Source organism: Liolophura sinensis, chromosome 1 (assembly GCF_032854445.1).
Source record: "Liolophura sinensis isolate JHLJ2023 chromosome 1, CUHK_Ljap_v2, whole genome shotgun sequence".
NCBI classification, from domain to species: Eukaryota; Metazoa; Mollusca; class Polyplacophora; order Chitonida; family Chitonidae; genus Liolophura; species Liolophura sinensis.
In genome coordinates, this window is record NC_088295.1 from 21,758,154 (window position 1) to 21,779,350 (window position 21,197).

Consider the following 21,197-nt stretch of genomic DNA (forward strand, 5'->3'; position numbering starts at 1 on the left):
AAAATTTTAAAAATAATTTAATGGCAGCTACATTTAAAACCTCAACTGTACAAATAACATGGCTAATGCATGAAAAGCACACATTACACTTAAGTCTTAAGCAAGTATGAAACACCATAATCTTACAATACATCTACTTTTAGTAGCATAACAAACCTTTAACATATCCTTAAAATTATGACTGTTTTAAAACAATTTAAGAGAATAAGCCTTGCAGACTTTTAACAACTATTTTAGAAATTTATGGAATCAAATTAACATTGATGCACACATAACATATAGATCTAATCTACTTTTAGACTTTTTTAAACAAGAAATTGATTGTCAATCAAGTAAGAATACCATAGCTGTTACTAACCAGCAACAACTTCTACAACACCATGTGTCAGTCAATTGCAGGTCTCTACATTAGCACACGACAAACATGAGACTATGGCCTATCTTTCTTAAACTCTTACATGTACAACTAACGCAACAAAAATATAATTATTGATCAAAATATTCAAACGCACATTACTTAAAAGCAGGCCGTAGCCGTCTATTACAGTCAGGTACTTAACTACAAAACAGTGGTGACAATTTTTGAACAGTTAATAAGATTTCAAATTTCAAATCACAGACAGGTGTCAAAGGCTTTTCGTTTGCAGACAAGGCAATTTCTATGACATTTATGAATAAAACAAAACTAATATGTATGCACATTGCAACGTCTGCTGTAAAGGATTTTTGCATTGATACATGTAGCAGACACTTCAATGACTTTTACACCTGGCAACAACTACATATTCCCCACGCACAAGCAGACAGTAATCAATGCTGCATGTCCACATGTTTTACATGAAGGACAGGAGGTGGACAATGTCATCCCCTGCATACCAGTTCACAAACCATAAGTGTCCCTAAATACTTCAAGAATACAATCATACATGTAAAGCCAAAAAATGAAAGCACTGTACGCCTAGCCGATAAGCACACTTTCTCACCAGGTGGCAACTTTTTTTCTCTTACCGAAGGTTATCAAAGTTTACTTGGCTACAGATTACATTCCACCACGTTTCTGACTTTCATGGGCACTGACTTAACAGGAAGCAATATAGCACGTGGGCAAACAGGAATGGGTGTACCCTGGCCCTGCAGCAGAGAATGTTACAGCCAACATTTAAACCATATCACAATAAATTAACACTATAAGATTTACATCAACAGGAATGGCATGTCAGAAAAAAAACAGTTAAAATCAAATGGCACCTGCACCAGTTAGCCCAAGGTTAAGGTTTGTCTACATCAGGTTTTAAGATTTATATATATCCTAATATACAAGCACAGATCTCAATTAGACTGACTTCCCAGGAAATGTATCTGTGGCCAGTGTTCAGTGCTATATCTGCTGTTCATAATTCTGTTATTTGAAGCTCAAATCACAACTGGAACACAGGTGTAACAGATTAACCCAGTGTTCACTTTTGGGTCAGTTTGTAGCTAAGACTCCAGTTGTGTCATACAAATTGTATGTATCAGCAAATATTTGTTTATGGAATTCAGCAATCTACCTAGCATTCTATACTGTGATATGTATCCATTAGAATATCATTTATTTATTTTATTTATTTGTATTTTCATAAATTTATTCATTTTATTTATTTGTTTCTCAAGAATTTTTCACTTCTACAATGGCGGTCAGTTTTACGGGTGGAGCAAACCAGAGGGCTTGAGTAATACATCATGATTATCCAGCCATACAACTGGTTTTTAGGTTATAAATCTGGTTTCTGGTACCACATGGTACACCTGGCAATCGTTAGCCACAGACATTCATAAGTTTGTCAACACTAGGTGAAACTATGTCAGCACATCTTCACTTAATTTAACACGGGAGACAGTCTTTGGCATAGGATATGTAGATATGTAGTGGATCAACAAGTCAGGTAGATGGATTGGTTGGCAGGTACCTTCCCAGAACCATGGTCTGCATAAACGGAGCCACCTGTAGAGAGGAAAGTTCAGAACTACACCGGGAAACAGATTGTAAAAGCCGTGTCATGTTATGATGAAAAAAAAACCCTCAAAAAACAAACAAACATCATTCCTGTAAATTATTACTAGCCTCTTTAGTCCAAGGTACCTTAGGCAATAGCCAAATAGGTCACTGTACTGAGATTTACATACTGCAAATATATACATATACATCAGCAAATAGCTAAAGGGAGATAACCCACCTCCTGGTGATCATTCAAAGCCTCTGTTATCATTTTTTCAATGTTTCTCATCACAGCCACTTTTTGTTGAGGTTTCAAAGGATATTCCACCTTTGTTGTTGCCCCTCCCTGTAAACAATAAAGGACATTCTTCTATCACATGATCAAACATATGTAACATTGCGCAAAATTGTATAATGCTTCTGATTATAATTTGTTTGTTTCTCTTGACCCTCTTTCAAGTATAGTTTGTGGTCATTAATTAACCATGTGTGTCTGTTAAATTTTTTTTTATCTTCTCAGCAAAACAACATCTGACATAAATATTTATGTAACATAGTATATTTTGTCATTTGTACCACCCTAGATTGTGTTCAATGTCAACTGTACAAAAATATTTCTTGGGCAAGGAATTAATAACTAATAATTATCTCTTTTAGCACCTGTGTTTTTGAGAAGGTTGTAATGAGAACCACACAAAACCAAATAAACATCTCCTAAAGCAAATAAACATTTCCTCAACAAAAAACGAAAACACTGAAACCAAATAAACATCTCCCAAAGCGAATGAACATCTCCTCAACAAAAAACAAAATCACTGAAACCAAATAAACATCTCCCAAAGCGAATGAACATCTCCCCAACAAAAAACAAAATCACCAAAACCAAATAAACATCTCCCAAGCAAATGAACATCTCCCAAACCAAGCTAGCATCTGTCATGCTGAAAAAGGTTCACCAAATAAGCATTTCCCACACCAAATAACCATCCTCTTAATAAAGCTAGGTTAAAGAAGCAACTTTTGCTGATAAACAACAAGCGCTGTTTTGTAACAAAACAGTGAAGGTAATTAGGGGTACAGAGAAAATGATGGACAAGATAAATCAGGTAGTAAATCTTCCCTATGAAGCAGCCTGATCATAATATTATAGCCATTATGTCCTACATGTTTTGATTCACACAGCACATCTGGAATGTGGGAATCAGAATGTGCTGTGTAAAGTGATTTTTAATATCACCACCGCCTCAGGACCATATGATTTACTAATGAGCATCTTCTGTCTCTTTAATGCTGGTTCTATGAAAGTTGTTTTTTCCACTGAGAATTGTTCGGGAGATGCTTATTTGGTTCAGCAGATGTGTGTTTGGCAGACCATTATTCTGTTAGGGAGATGGTTTTGTGATACACTTTTCTCTGCTCTGGGAGATGCTTGCTTGGTTTCAGAGATGCTTATTCGGTTCTCGAGATGCCTATTTGTTTTGACAAATGTTTATTCAGTTTGAGAGAGGCTTATTCAGTTTCAAAATGCTGGTTTGGTTTGTGAGATATTAATTTGATTTCCGAGATGTATTTTTAATTGATCATCATTGATCATCGCATATTTGACAGAGTCACTAATTTCACTGGGGCCCTCACTGACAAAGTCGCCTAAAAAAGCATCACTCTCACTGCCAAGACCTTCACCAATGATACCACTCCCAGATAGATCAGACGCAGTCTTACACCAGGTACAAGGACATGTCCTGTGGTCTTCTCCTGGGTCAGCCCAGCTTCATTAACCATTGCTGTATAAATGAATTGTTTTGGAGTGCAGCAGACCTTGAATGAGTTTGCAGCTGCTTACCTTGTACCAGAAGTTGACAGAAATGGTCATGCCATGGCCCTCCACAGATTCTATCTGGTGCCACCTGAAGCAGAATGTTAGCCAAATGCTCACTGGTGTACAATACCCTCCCTTTATTAACCACAACTATTTTCAGCAATATAAAAGAGGCCCGTACATGAATATTACCCCATTAAGTTTGACCCTTGTGCTGATGAATGAACTATAATCTGTGAAAGTGGACATACATGTTGACTAAAATCTTATCAGGTATGATGAATCTATCATTGAAGCCATGTATAACATTTAATATAGACTAGTTCAGCAAGGTCTTCAGAATATTCCAGCCGTGTGATAGCAGTCAGTGACATGGCAGTCAGTGACATGGCAGTCAGTGACATGGCAGTCAGTGACATAGCAGTCAGTGACATGGCACTCAGTGACATAGCAGTCAGTGACAAGGCAGTCAGTGACATGGCAGTCAGTGACATAGCAGTCAGTGACATGGCAGTCAGTGACATGGCAGTCAGTGACATGGCAGTCAGTGACATAGCAGTCAGTGACATGGCAGTCAGTGACATGGCAGTCAGTGACATGACAGTCAGTGACATAGCAGTCAGTGACATGGCAGTCAGTGACATGGCAGTCAGTGACATAGCAGTCAGTGACATGGCAGTCAGTGACATGGCAGTCAGTGACATGGGTAGAAAAAATGGAGAGCCTGGAGTAAACCACCGACACTTTGCAAGTCAATGGCAAAAACAACTTCTGTGACACACAGATATATTCACCTGTAAAAACAAGCTCAATGTGTGACAGGTACATGCACATGGTTCTTAATGAAACTTTATAAGAGACCATCCAAAAGATGCAGCGAGTGTTTGTGTCCACCACAGCCCCAAGGCAGAGGAATCTCAAAAATTCCCTGTCCCTGAATGGAACTGAACCAATACGTTGAGTTACTAAATTATAAAAATTTGTAAATTTGTATTCGTCCATACCTTCTTTTATGCTGAACATATCACATCAATATAACGTTCAAAATAATTCTTATCAAACAGTGAATGCACAGAACATGCACACAGCTATCAGCAGTAATTTATAGGTGCTAAGACAATGACATGGACTAAAACAGACAGATCTGTTTCTATTTCTCATAAACAGGTATAGATCATCATGAAAACAATCCTTATGTGTCAATATAGTTCACCATACCTGTGTTTATTTTTCAATGTAGGGCACCATACCTGTGTTTATGTGTCAATGTAGTGCACTATACCTGTGTTTACATGTCAATGTAGGGCACCATACCTGTGTTTATTTGTCAATGTAGGGCACAATACCTGTGTTTATGTGTCAATATAGGGCACCAAACCTGTGTTTATGTGTCAATATAGGGCACCAAACCTGTGTTTATGTGCCAATATAGGGCACCATACCTGTGTTTATGTGCCAATGTAGGGCACCATACCTGTGATTACATGCCAATATAGGGCACCATACCTGTGTTTACGTGTCAATGTAGGGCACCACACCTGTGTTTAAGTAGAAAATTCTTGAAGTTCTGCAAACTTGTGTTCTAGTCTTGTGTTCTAAGTTCTAGTCCATGCTATTGTCTTATATGATATGATGTTACGACAGAATGAAAAAGGATTTAATGAGTGCATAGCCTTGGTATGTTCCCTTGTGTTCTGAGAGTTATTTTGATGGATTGGTTGCTGCGCTGTGTAAAACAGAGAGCAAGATAGTCAGAGATTAGTACAAATCAGCACATTTTCTGACAAATGTCTCTAAGCCCTTGGTTGAATTTATAATTCTGTCAAAGCACTGTATATCGTGATACTATAGTAATTTAACTGTGTATAGTAATGTACATGAATGTATGGTATAATCAGATTTATAATCAGGCTTACATAAAATACTCACCAATACATAGGAATATACAGCACGTCTCCAGGTCCCAACAAGGCAGAAACAGCCTTAACATTTCGGAACTTTGGGAACTTTTCAAAATCTGGATTATCAAAGTCTACCTGTTCAAACAAATCAGAAATACACGTATAAATATTTAACAACACTGCTCTAAAAATGATAACAAAAGTGGAATTTTCACAAAGATCTAATTTTCAAAGTAAACATTGAAACAATTTCGAAGTTTAATCATTCAGCATGTAATAAATTGTATGGACTGACTATTTTCCTGGTCAAGAACAAGGCTTCTTAACACAAAATGGTATTAAAAACATACATGTACAGGTGTAGTGTTTACTGGACATTACCTCCTGTACTGTTTTCACAAGCAGTACACAAATTTTGTGTAACTCAATAAACAAGATTTACAATCAATGACTGTGAATACCAATACTCATCTCCCTACTGTACTTTTGATAATCAAACAAGTTTATTCAGAGGGTACATACAGAATGTTGAGTGCTAAAGAGGCCAAAAGACACATGCCAACCACAAATGTCTAACATGCTCAATGTACATGTAACAGATCACATTCATGATTCTGCAGTAATTAGCTATAAAGATATTAGCATGTTATAAAAAAAAATACCTGGCTTGCAATAGCTATAAATATGACACTTATCCAAAGAGGGTGTAACAAAATTATTATAATGAAGTTACTAGTATTGCATGTAACCAAGCAGCCAATCAGAATATACAAGAAAAATAAATATGGAAAACTCATGCATGGATCCAACTGGTTTTCTTGATATGATATTTAATACATAAAATGATTTTGGACACAACATTTTATCAAACTGAGATAACATTTGAAACAGTTATAACATAAAATAAGGATGCAGAAAATCATTAAATGTGCAAAACTTTAGCACAAATCAGGCTAATTTTCAAGCTGAATTGGCAGTTCCACACCGTAAAACTGCCAACAAAAGTTTAGCAAAATCAGACAATATCTGGAGCAGTTAAGCATGTCCATGTACCGTGGAAAGCAACCACCAGTCAGAACTTTGGGAATTGTTAAATGTGTGAAACACATATGAGAGGTCATCAAATGAACCTAAATACAAAATTTCAGACAATATTTGAAGTAGTTAATGCACATAAGCCAATAACCAATTAATATACACAAAGTCATTCAGTATGCAAGCATCCTTCTCTCATTGAAATTTAGTTTGAGATTACACAAAATTTAATAAAACCAGATAATATTTAAAACACAGAATTCAACTACCAATGAGTATTATGACGGCATTCATTAAATATGCAAAACATGCATGTATCAGGCTAATTTTTTAACCTGAAGGTCCAGCTTATAATGTCAGTAGCCTGTGAGTATTATGATTTTATTCAATTTAGCTTTCAAGATATGAGCAAATTACAGAAAACCTGATGTACATCTAATAAGAATAAAGAAGCTCATTGAATATGCCAGTCTTATGTACAGATCTGGCTGGATTTCAATATTAATTTGAGGTTAAAGAAAAGAATCCTGCACTATTTATGCTCGGGAAGTTTTAGAAGCAAAGAAAACACTAAAATGAAATATGTCTCAGACAAAAGACCATTAAAAACTGTCCAGGAAAATAGTTGGATTTGTGTTTTTTTTTTTACAAATTTGTTTAAACTAGTAAAATACATTTGAATATTTTATTCTGGGACGGCCTTTTCTGACCACAATGGGACCTATGACGTCAATGTGAGGTTTTTGCTGCTGACATTGATTTGACCTGGAAATGAATTATTTCTGGATTACAACAGACCACTGCAGAATCTGATCTTTAAACACAAGTATACTTGGTCAGAAAAATTCTAAAAATAATAAATCCAACTATTTTCCTGGACAATTATTAATGCTCTTTTGGCTGATGTATACTTAATTTTAAAATGATCTTTCCCTGTGCGAACAGCGTTAAATGTTCCTTATCATCACTCTGACACATTTGGGGCTGAATAACACTGTATCTCTCACAACTGTGTAGCACGAAATGGGAGTTACCCAATTCCACAACAATACACCAGCCTCTTAATAAGCGTACATTTATAGAGGTATCAAGGATGCCAAAGATGGATTTACCTCACTACCTCTACACACAAACATGTGTAGCTGAAAATGATTGGGTGGGTTATCTCCCCTTCTCACCTGGCTCTGCCTGTCATGAGGATGGTGTACTGGGTACGGATACAGGCACTCAAACTGCTCAGGTGGGAATAAAATACATCTCTTATAGCCTCCTATTTGAGCAAAATAGTTCTGTTGTTCATCATAATGGGCTGGGGTAATATTCCCTGAAAAATGATTAATCCAATATACTAAATGTGAACTACAAACATCAACAACTATGCAGACTAATTATGCATAACTTCATGACAATTATAATCAATTACAAATTTACCTCAGTCCTGCAAAATGATTATATATAAAGTGGAAACCATAAACTGACTTGGTATACTCTTATAATTTCATCCACTTCCTGGCCTATGAAAATCCAAAAGTTCAACTTTACAGTTCTTCTCTGAAAATGTATCAATTTTACAGATATAAAATCTACACAATGCGCACAAATGAAGTACAGAGCAATGTGTATATGATCACATAAGTCACATGGGACCTACTTTTATAATTTTCATGTATGAAACAATCAAACTCTGTGGTGACTACAGCTCACTTTCAACAAATTTCCAATTTGAACTTTTCATAACTCTTCATATTACCACATGGCACATAACAACATTATTTAAGCTCTAAGAAATGTCATCTACAAGGCTTTGTGAAAGTCCCTGAAGCCTTATCATACATCTACCTTCTACACCTTTGATATCTGTCTGTTTTGTACATCTAAACAATAGACTTGTCAACCGTCTTGTCAATTAGTCAATTTTTACTATTAAGCAAAACAAGAGACACTTTCCTATCAAATATAAAACTGTTTCTAAAACACACATTTTTCTCATTTTTTTTTTTTTTGTTTTACTCCTAGAGAAAGCTTGGAATTTGTAGTCAGCACTCATCTTCAGAATATCCACCATATCTAACTGACAAAGTTCACAGTTATCACTATGTAAGATGCAAACTCTTGCTCATCACTTCTCAATAGAACTCTTACCTTCCATTCCAACAAGCAGCAGGTTTGATGTCAAAGGACCCCAGTTATATTTCCTCTGCTGTTCATTTATCCAGTTCCAATTGAAATTGAGGAAGTCAAACACTATTCTTTGTCCAACACTGTCATTCAATGTTTGTTGTAAATATAATCTGGAAAGAGTCCGTGAGAATCCTTAACTTTATGTGGACTGAAGAATTAGAGCATGAAACAAAAATATATTTAATTTAACTACATAAACATCCTCAATTTATGAACTAAAAGTAATGAATATTTAGGTCAAACTGTAAACGATTCATGACTAACAATGGAGTAACAAAATGTAACATACACTAAATTTGCTACTCTACATACAAAACGTGGACATGGATGTGACAGACGTTCAGACAAACAGACAAAATCAACCAACATTTGGCCACCCTTAAAAAAAAAACCTTAAAGAGCTACTTGTTATCAAAACATCTGTGTCTTAAAAGCAAGGTGAATTGATAAAGACTGGGATAGTCTGAATTGCTCTCCTAAATTGCGAAAATATTGCAGTGAATTAAAACCAATATTGTACGTTTCGTCAAAGTATGTGGAAACAAAATATTTCTGTCCCTTCCACTTTGCCTGCTGTGACTTCACCCATGAACACAAGACATCATCAACTGCTGATGATTTTTATAAGGGTTACGCCTAATGAACAAATGTTAGACATCAGATGATCTCCAGGAGATGTTAGAAATGGGATAAATATATATATGCATATACGTCTAATACAGGATCGGAGACTATTGTTTTCCTTTTTTCTGAGTTATGGAATGTCAGAGATGTTGTTATCTACAGACGGTTCACAAACCATACACCTAGAAAAGGTCAAACACCTGAAAAAAATAACCATAGGTACCGACTTAATGATTCTAAAAATTCCTGTGGAACAGCTGGTCAGCATTACTTGCTGTAACATCGGACTTGGCAGAATGACACACCCAGCTTTCTGCTGTACAGTCTGATAATGGCTCATCCTACTAAGGTCAGCATCCTGTCCGAGCACAGGCTACTTGTGCCGGTAATGCAGTTCATATCTAAACAGAGTTCACATGAACACCCACCGACATTAACATGTCAAATGTATGTCATGTGTACTTTAAAACACCCTGCACAATATAGCCTACAGGCTAAATCAATTACTCAAGCATGAGAATGGCTTTATGAGACAATGACAGGAACAACACACATGTAATACAGACAATGGCATTTCCCCGGATAAAACAGATTATCAGCAACTCAGTAACTGTGATACATATATCTAAGATTACGTACTGGCACTATTGCTGCCCGCGAGTGTGATTTATTTTGTGTAATGCCAAGTTTCTTTGACACGCGTCGTGATAAGTGGCATACAAAGGAGTCATACACGTTTGATCACTCCTGGTTTTAAATAAGTTCACATCATACCTTTAAGACGTGAATTTCCGTGTTTTGCAATTTGTCCTGCCCAAAAAAATAGTAATGGAGAGAGTGCTTATTGGCGTTTACCACACAACAAGAGAGGCTTTTCTCTCCTCTTTTATACCGAACAGACATTGCCGTTTCCCGCCTCACCGGCTCTGGAAATTTGCATATTATCCTACAGCCTACAGGACACGGAATCAATGTATTTAAGCATTTCTTTATGTCACATATCTAAAAATTTGTATTCTACCATATTTCTGTGAAACATTCACAATAATCCTGATAAAAAGCAAATATACACAATATACATGACCTAATTATGTACTTAGAATGAATGAATGATTATGGCTTAAGGCCACATCGGCAATAGTTCAGCCATATTGTGGCGATATGTGCTCAGAATTAGCAAGGGCAAGCATGCAAATTTCTTTCTGTTTCTGACATGTATGAATTATCATGTAGAACAGTCTTGTGTGCATCGAGGGCTCTACATTTGATGTTTCTGGAAAATATCCCTGAGCTTGGAACATCTTATTGACATCAGCTGTAATTAATGGGACACTAATTTTCCAGAAAGTCCAAATTGTTCTTCTAGGGAAACGAAAGGCTTGTATTGTGCCTTAATCTGTGTCCATGGGTGGAGAATTTAAAGAAGTTACATATTTTTTACCAAATGCCATTGTTTTACAAGAAAATTAGATACAATTTCTAAGAATTTGATAATTTTGTAGTCTAGATTCTGTATGCTGTGTATATCAAATGTTCTTTGAGGGTCATTTTAATGGGTTGGTTGTTGTCCTGTGTAAAATAAGCACAAAGATAGAGTGAAATCCAGATATCTTAATCATAATTTCACTTGTCATCGGGTACGAGCCAAACTGATAGCTTCAAAAACCATGTTTCCTCCTAGGTTTATACTCAACATGAATAGTGCCAATTTATTTATATTCCATAATGATTTGGAATTTTGTGTTGCCTTACATGCATCATTACTGTACATATCTGACGAAAACAAACTACCTAGAAATCAAGATTATTTTAAATGCCAATGCATGTACTAAGAAGTCCTTCGAAACTGGACGATACGCTAAATAAATCACTCGCAGTTGATAACATAGCGTCATTATGTAAGTAGGTTATTTGTATTTGTTTGAGGTGTTTTATCTTGGTTTATACACCTGGTAAGCGGCAACATAATAGAATCGAGCTATAAGCTCTCGGTCTATGTCACCGCTTACCAGGTGTATAACTGCGATCAAACACCTCAAGCCCAGGTGATAACCCTTATTTAGTCCCTAAGAACTGTTTGCAAATAGGGTTCTTTACAAGATGGCTACCAGTTACTTGCCGCATATTGCTCCAACTTTTGACACCTAATCTTTTAACATGAGATTCTTATTTTTTAACATGGGCTATGCATAAGAGACCTTGACGCAAGACAACACTGCAAATCTTATTACATGTATTCCTATATGGGGGGATGTCCCAGCAAGAGGGAATTTGCACTTGTTCCGATGTTTGCCTAATTCTTCATGAGGATATTCTACTCAAAAATATAATAGCCTAACACCAGAAAGTGGTATATAGAAAATCAGCAGGAAACTTTGACCATTCCAGCATACATGTAGACAGCCTATCAGAGTGATTTATGTACAGACCTGTCTTTCCCAGGAGCTGCTGCATTCACGGCGTTCACAAAGTCTGGAAATTTCATTTCCGTGCGACGAGTAGGAGGAATAAAGTCCTTGTTTGATCGAATTTTCTTGTCATCATAATACTTAAACTTATTATTGGTGGAAGAATACACTGAGAAGTCACAGCTTCCGATGTTCTCCTGAAGGTATGGAATGGTCCAGTGTAGAGCTGAGGTGACAAGGTTTGTGTCTGTCAGCACAACTGGCCTCTAAAATCAGAAACATCAATATCACACAATGTAATCTCATCTCACAGAACAACTTACACTATCGACACCAAATTTTTTTTTCCTTCAGTCAACTATTACAGAATTTAAAATACCATTAATACAGCATCAAAGACCTTGTTCTATATATGTACATGTACAACAGTTATTCTGCGCAAACTGCCTGAAACAGCCTCATCGGCCATGCATTATTACCAAGGCTCCACAAGCAGTGAGAGCAAAATACTATAGCCTAAAATTTGAGATGGTCAGCAACATCCCTTTAAATAACTGCACAAAACAGACACATTTACAGTAAACATTTGAGTCACTAAGAAAACCAAACGGCTGAATTTAGTTTATGCCATAAAATAAATGATACAGTACTGTTCAAGTCCATCTCATGATGGTTTCCTCTCCGGTTGTATAAAGGTCTGCCAGCTACCTGGGGATGGACATGGGTTTCTCCCACCATAATGATGTCACATATATATTTTGCTCTCTAAATGAAACATTTCTGAATACATTGTAATACATCAATTGAATAAATACATAAATAATCTAACTGGTTAAATACATGAACTTGTGTAACCTTTATAACACACTGTAACATCAATTTCATCGCTAGTGTTATTCAATTTACTTAATCATTGTTATATTTACTAATATATAATACTAGAATTAATGAAAGTACATGTACCAGTACAGGTAGTGTTATAAACTTCTAAGAAACAAAAGTCAGCTTTCACATGAACTTGTGTAGATCTAAGTGCTAAACAAATGTAAGACAGATGCAAAACTGTCTAGGGCATAAAAACTACAGTTGTTCAGATTGCAGAGCATATGTTCTCCCATGCAGATTTACACACAAGCAATTTATAATACATGTCTAATTTCTTCAACATTAAATCTTTTACACACTCTGACAGGTGAGAATTACCACAATAGGCTGTATGTGTTACAGCCAAATCACTTTGGCTGCTATGCATTAGCAATTCATCAGAAGTTATCTCATGTCAGTTCACACGTACACACCACATTTTTGCAAGATTTAGCTGGAGATAGTATATATTGGCTGGGATTAACAAGTGTGGGGCTCAGCCAGGGGCAAGGGGGGAGATAAAAATAGGCTTGCCTTGACAAAAGCCATGTGTAATGGCAACATCGATACTTAATGTCTACGTGTATGTGTCATTCTGTAGCTGGCTAACTGCCGCACTATGAACAGTGCAGATACAATTCCATTCACATAGGTCGCTCAAAATAAACCTTCAAATATGCAATATAGACCTACATGCATATATATATATATATATATACTTCCTCATTAAAAGTATTAGATCTGAATTTGTTTAACATCTACATCAACACACAACCCTGGTTAACAAGAACTGCATACAAATAAGTAGAATCGAATCAGGATACATGTAAACTGGCAAGTGTTGAAAAGACATGTCTGCATAGAAAAATTCCTATAAAATGCAGTTTAATATCAACTGGAAATGTGCATGCAGTACTGTTTTGTTGAAACCTATGTGAAAAGATGTCACTAGAATGCAATAAATGAAACTGCATACATTGCATAACAGGGCAATGTGACCAATGGCCTTCACCCCATCACTTATTGTTGTCAGCGAGCAGCACTGCTCACAAGGTCAGGTTGTGTGAGGCATGCTGTTTGGTCACGTAACCAACCCAATGCAGTGGAGCTGTCTAATCAGACCATTCAGCCTGCACAACACCTCGAACATTGAGCCATATACAATTGACAAGCACACTCACCGGACATGGTCATATCATCAAAACGCAAGCGAGAAAATATCGTTATAACAACTATGTATGTTATAACATCTAGACAACAGGAAAGGCTGAGTGAACAAAAAGGAAGTGAATAGCGTCTCGCGCACGTGTTCCAGTCCTACTCATATCAAAACACGTCCGTTTCAAACAACAATTCTAATAACATTTCTATGGTGTTAAGTTTATAACTGTCGAAAAACGAAACCATCGAATGCCAATGTGTAACCCAGCGGTTCAAAAAACTCTTCATCAATGACAAGGCTTTAATTCAGGGCCAACGAAAAAAGGTAAACATTGGCACAGATTGTAATACTGAACATGTCATGTGTGCAAGTGTAAACACAACACACTATTGCAAGAAGTTTGACTGTCAAAGGCATTTACCTCATTTGCCATGAGCTTCTCGGCCAGGGGATCCTTGCAGCTTAGTCTGGGTATTTCCTCTGTATCAAAGGTGTATTTTGATCTGGTAGGGTTTTCGGAACATGGCTGTTGGGACGGCTTGGTCGTGTCCACATCGGCGGTGTCCCGCACGGACGCCATCTTATTCGAGTTGTGTGTACAGACTGTGGCGGTGCGCTGCGAACTGAAGTAGACCAGGCTCGCTCACAGTGCTATTAAAAGCAGGGAATAGCTCCTCGGTTGATCTATGCTGATGCAGCTACCATGTACCGTGTCGCGGATCGGGTTGGCTTCCCGATCTGTCACAGGAAAGAAAATATAAATGAAGAGTTTATGATAGTCTTGCCTTATAGGCTGATTTTGATCCGGTTTGCACGCTCATTTGATGACGACATGTGCATGTATAGATTAGGTTTATCGTATATACACAAAGGCATGCAGCCAAACATACGCATCTATATATGACTGCCTCTGAAGATTATGATTAGCCTTTATCACATTATCAAAGCTTTTCATATACCGTGCACGAAAACTCCAGACCACACATCTCCGTCCAAACAGAATCAAACCACAAGTTCCATATGTACCAACATAAGCGAAATGCTGTTAACAGTATTTAAACCGTTCTGTGAAAAAAAAAATGTTTTGAGGATATACGGTAGACCCTGTATCTGGGACATATTTGTCCTATTAATTATAGGCACGAGGTACTGACAGGACTTATGCATACGTAGGCATATTTATTCTTTTATATGCCTACTGAGTGTATATTATCTTTACCTTGGATTTACACGTTCTGGGTAAAGAGCGCAAAGCTTTTGACACTGAAAACTGGCCGTACCGAGACCATTTTGGGTTTCGAACCAACGACTTCATAGGCTACTAATTTATGCACCAAACTACCAGCAATGCATGTTACTGTGTACACCATTCGAAATCTTGATCAATGCTTCCCAAAATAACAGGTGATTGGTAGATTTAACATGAATTGTTCATATATACCCGAAATTTATATGAACCGCTCTGTGGATATCACTGAAGTCAAATATTGTATCTGGTAGCATATACATCGCGCTTTTTACAATGCTGTTACATACAATCTTCCTTTTTGGGGCCTATATACTGCATAAATAGGTTTAACTATGCCACATCATCTGCAAAGTTAAGCCGTTCCATATAAGACGAACGCATGGTTCTGAATTTTTATTCAGTGTTTAGGATATGCTGGCATGCAGAGCCGATATATGACGACCGGCAACTTACCGGTAGAGCCCAAATTTGTCCGCCGTTTTCGTATTTGCGAATTGCGGTCTTTTTATACCTCTATGGGAGATTTAAAGTTTACAGAGTACTGTCTAAACAGATAACACAACGAAGTCATCTAGATATTTGTTTTCCAATTATCTTCGCGTACTTGTTGTTTATAATCGCACACTATTTCGCTCCAAACTTCTTTTCTGCAGATAACTTTCACTATGACAGGTTATTTTAACCATCTGTAACCCCTTGAACTTCCTTTGGCCAATTTTACCCGTAACTATAATGGTTAGAGCGTCGGAAGTTAGGGCATCTCTGTAAGTCGGAACACCTGGGATCAAACCCAGGTCGGATCATATCAAAGACTTTTTAAAATGCTACTTATTCCTACCTCCCAGCTCATGCTGGCTTCCTCTCCGGTCGTAAGTGGGAAGGTCTGCCAACCTGCGGATGGTCATAGGTTTTCTTCGAGCTCCACCCTGTTTCCTTCCACCATAATGCTGACCACCGTCGTATAAGTGAAATATTCTGGAGTACGGCGTAAAACACCAATCAATGAAAAAAATAAAGAAAAAAATAAATATTGCTACCTCGCTTGGTCTGCAGCACTGGCAGGATAGCTCAAAATAGCAGGACTGGTTTGTTCGCTGTCTGAATGATGTAATTGGGTGGGGTGTCATGTCTAGTGTATTTGGCATAATATTTCTGTGGCAGCAGCACTTTGGCAGCAGCACTTTGGCGGTCATATATACTCGCCCTGCCACAAAAAGACACAATACACTGCACACCTAATGTCCTCGATGTCATATGAATGAAAAAGTACGACGTAAAACCCCAAGCATGCACACATATACATGTACCACATGTATATACATGTTTAGCTTGCTTGCGCAGCACACTGACTCTGAGAGCCTCCCATCATTAATGCGGTCGTTGTAAGTTAAGGTCCAGCCCATGCATGCGGACGGTCGTGGGTTTTCCCCGCAATCCTTCCAGTTTCCACCATGCAGCCACAATGTGGCCTCCGCCGTATAAGTGAAATATTCTTGTGTACTCTTGTGTATTCTTGTGTAGAACACCAGTAAATTAATCAAATAAATACCTAAAAGGACAACATGGACTTTAAGGATATGCCAAGGATCCAGTCTTAACTCGAGTATTAAAATTCAGTCAGGAGTTGGAATCTGGTTTCCATTGGGCCGTCTGTGCCTGCATACGTGAGGCTCGTCAGGTACTTGTATTTGTCAGGTGTGATGGTTTCATCATGCATTCATGCACGCACAAAGTCGGCCGCATGAAGTTACACATATATGTTTAAACGCCAGCTGTCTGCATGGATAACTCCAATCTGTTTCCTTCTCATGACCAATTGTTAACTAGAAGTAAAACCCGACCTTGACTCGACTGCTCTCGCTTAGAATGCAGGTGGGCGAAATTTTTATTTAGGTTTATGCGATCTTATACACCCATGATATGTATTTCAATCCTATACCATGGTCTAATTAAATGTCTATATTGTCAGCTAGCAGGAAAGCCGACCAGTTAATGTGGTACATAGTTATTTCACGTGCATGAAAGCATGTATTCACAGGCTGAATGAAGCATAGAAGCATAGATTACCGGCTCTGGTATATGTATACATTCATGCTATTCAGCACGTCGACAGATATATATATATATATATATATATATATATATATATATATATATATATATATATATATATATATATATATATATATATATATATATATATATATACTATATTCAGATTTTTAAACTTCTGTAGAAAGATGGTTATTAGGTTGACAAATGTACGGGAAGACCAACTTGATATGTCGTGTCACATTAAAATATGCCGCAAATACATAGGCATGCATGCGTTCGTGCAAATCGCCATACGCGCGTTTGCTTTCACCCTCCTCAAAACTATATTTATCGCATATGTGTGACTTTTACGGATCCCAAGCTCTCTGCCTTCAGATACATTCCGGAATACAACCAAGTGATAACACAAGTAACCCAAATCGACATATGCAAAAACACTCGATATTCAGTTGAAGTTTAATTCGGTGCTCAATAATTTTTCTACTTATATGACGCCTCTCGATTATACGTTTATATACAGGCTACCGGTGCGGTCTCATTGGGCTGTTGTCCTTTTATTTACTCAATTGGTGTTTAATGCTTCACGTATACGATGGTGGTCAGTTTTTGGGGTTGAACCACTGGCATATTTATACTGACGAAGTTTCCTGTGCACGTGTGACGTACATGCTAATATGTATACATCATGATGTACGATGTATAGAAGACATGGTCTTGAAGGAGCAGTAAACTGTTCCACAGAACACACAACTCCCGCGCGGCTGTATATACCCGCAACTCTCGCATTATAAACATTGTTGGATTTGGTTCTTGATAAGATTTTCTCCCATAGTTGGAGTTTCGAACATTGATGTTATAGGAAGTTGGTGGAACTTATTTATATATCTCGTTGGTGCTGAACGCTGTGCTCGAGAGATGAAACTTGGATTCCACACAGCCATGACATCTTTCTGATGACTCTCATAGGCCTATATACCTCTCGCATATACATCGCACTGATTCACGCTTTGTTCTCAGATGAATTATATATAATATAGTGGTTCTTGGAAGACTTCTTTGCATTGGGGATTTAGATAGTGAGGTCTTTGTTCTGTTATCAGGCATGGAGGCCATCATTAGGAAAAAAAACATGTGAAATTACTTCATTTGTATTTTACACGCGTGATTTAAGAATATTTCACTCTTGCGACACAGGTCACGTTTATCAGTGCACGGAGAACTAAAATCGGTCTTCCGCAACTGGTGCTCACAGTCTTTAGAAATACAACCGTCATAAATATTTAGCCTTATGCAAAAAGACTTACGACTCAAAGTGAAACTAAGATTTATGCATCCTATACCATTGGGAATGCATGTGATTCCTAAACAGATATATGAAGACAGTCCACCTGAACAGAATGAGCCCAGCTACATGCATGAGAGGCTGGGAAGGATCACAATTTGAGTTCATTCCTGTTCTGAGATTGGCTTTTTAATCACGGTATGTATGATTTGAAGTGTACAGAATCGTTTTTAATTGGCTGATGTCCAGCCAAGTTCAGCTAGGCCACACTGTATGTCCAGCCCAAGGCGAATTTTAAATATTACTTGCAGATTTAAGCATGAGCAAAGCTAGAGGTTGTAACCCAGGAAACCCTAAATCCACTGTCAGCCAATCAGTGTCGATTCTGAGTACCTTTACGTCTTTAATCCCTGCAGAATCCATATGGTCTAGTTTGAGATAAGTTGAAATTTCATATTTGCCCCTGTAAGTTAAAATTGTGGAAACCGAATACTATATGTGCATACGCGCATTCCAGATTCTATATCACAATTTAAAAATCTGCGGTCACAAAAGTTAATAGTGTAATGAAATTTTACATTGTGTCCAAAAAAGACTTTGTAGGATGGGCCCTATATGTTTTTGCACGATCATATCTATTCTAAGATGCAGTGGCTTTCGGAGAGGTCGACATGTAGATACATATACAGGCCCACTATATACGGACTAAACCAAAAGGAACTCCATGTATACCTGTATATATTACCTGAAGGTTGACACACCAAGTGGAAAACGGCAGCATTGTAATATCGTACAACAGGAGGAATTAATGAACACATATAATATGTATAGTATTGATATATCGATACTGATATGTATATGTCTGTGCTTGATTGTGACAATATACAATAACACGTAGGCCTAGGTACATTCCCCGTTGGAGCAACGATAACCGCATGCATACCTGTACACGTTCTGTCTGTCACGTTTGCCCATAAATTTAGTCTGATAACTGAGATAACATGTAATTGGACATGTAATTAACACAGAATATACTGCACAGGACCATACAAGACAATGCGCATGGCCTGTATGTAGGTGTTGCAAGGTCAGATATAGGTTACATATGTAGGGCCTACACTGTATATGCATATGCGATATGGGAATTAATTGTTTATTTGTTTTTTTTTTGTTTTTTGTTTGTTTGTTTGTTTGTTTGTTTGCATTGCTTTCATAATAGCAAATTGAGCTCAATATTTATTAATCTTTCACGGACAGTACGAGGTAAGGTCATCTGCTGTTATACAGAAAGTAATATTTCAACTTACTCTGCCTACTGATGAAGTAAACCACGACTTGAGCGTCAGTTGCAACGGCTTATAAGGGTGTACTCGCAGGTAATTTCCACAGAGATGTCTACATCTATAATCCCTCCTTCGGAAGTTATAATTACTTTAAACTAAATTAACAAAGAGTTCCAGAGCTTACTGCGTTTGAATATGTGCAAGTACACTTTGATTCATTGAGCTAATTGAGTATTTTCAAGAATGAAACTGAAAATGAAATTGTTCGGACTTTTAATACATCTAAAAGATTTCTTTTACACAATAATGTAAATAGAATAATGTAATTAGATGCATATCACTTAATTACCATGACTTATAATTATCTTACACCAATCAGATAAATAAATTAAATTTTGGTGGACTGAGGCAGCGGAAGTAAAGTATCCCAGCTTATCAGACGATTGTCCAGGGGCCGCCTAGGTCCCGGAAACTCTAGCCCTTTATATCGCTGGAGACGCAATTTTGGCGATATCTGGTGAAAAAAAATTTGATAAATCCAAGATAAACTGCACGTTGTTCTTTATTCATTAAGCATTTTTATTCAAACCGCTCAGCCGATGTCATTTGGTTCATAGAAAAAAACATTATCTCAGGAGGCGGGGGGGGGGGGGGGGAGGCAAAAGCCCCTCCCTCTTTAATTTCAGTGTACCTGTATACAAAGCTTCAGCCCCCAAGGCACCCCAGCCCGTTAAGCCACCCCTACCCCCCACTCCAGTTCCACCGCCTATGACTAATATACTAAACTTCATAATATGAGGCAGTTCTTTATTGACTTAGGTGTGGAGGTTTAAAGTCATGCGATGTGCCCAGGCCTTCCCTACACTCCATTATAATGCACCAGTGCCATTCGATCTATTTATTTATTTGATTGATATTTTACGCCGTGCTCAAGAGTATTTCACTTATATAAATACGACGGCGGCCAGCATTACGGTGGAAGGAAACCAGGAAGAGTCCGGGGGAAATAATGCCATCCGAATGTTCACAATAAAATGTACTGTTCGTACATGTGTGCCGCGTGATTTGATTACACTTGTCCAAAATTGTGTCAAATCAGTCCAAAAATTGCCGATAACAGGTCAAAGCTCGCAGATTTTTGCCACAATCTCAGAATTTTAATTGACCAAATATGTGGAATTCCTAGTTAAGTTTTGACTTTGAAAACGCAGTTCTTTGAGGCTCAGATCAAGGTCACCTTTTGATTGTCCACTGATCTCTTGCAGTCATGAATACGACTCTAAAACACGGAGTTATAACGCTGTACTGAAATGGGATACCGTCTTGGCGGAAATCAGCCGCCGTAGAAGACAAAGG

The 21,197-nt window shown here is 37.5% G+C and overlaps 1 protein-coding gene across 1 annotated transcript; it reads right to left on the reverse strand.

Annotated features, from left to right (window-relative positions):
* LOC135478724 (hypoxia-inducible factor 1-alpha inhibitor-like) lies at window positions 1–14,692 on the reverse strand. Its single transcript, XM_064758645.1, has 8 exons — window positions 14,394–14,692; window positions 11,968–12,212; window positions 8,876–9,024; window positions 7,912–8,057; window positions 5,727–5,833; window positions 3,822–3,885; window positions 2,217–2,324; window positions 1–1,984 (listed from the first exon to the last, which is right to left on the reverse strand). The coding sequence occupies exons 1-8, from the start codon at window positions 14,550–14,552 to the stop codon at window positions 1,922–1,924; spliced, it is 1,041 nt and encodes a 346-aa protein (XP_064614715.1). The 5' UTR covers window positions 14,553–14,692; the 3' UTR covers window positions 1–1,921.
* Window positions 14,693–21,197: the final 6,505 nt, after the last annotated feature.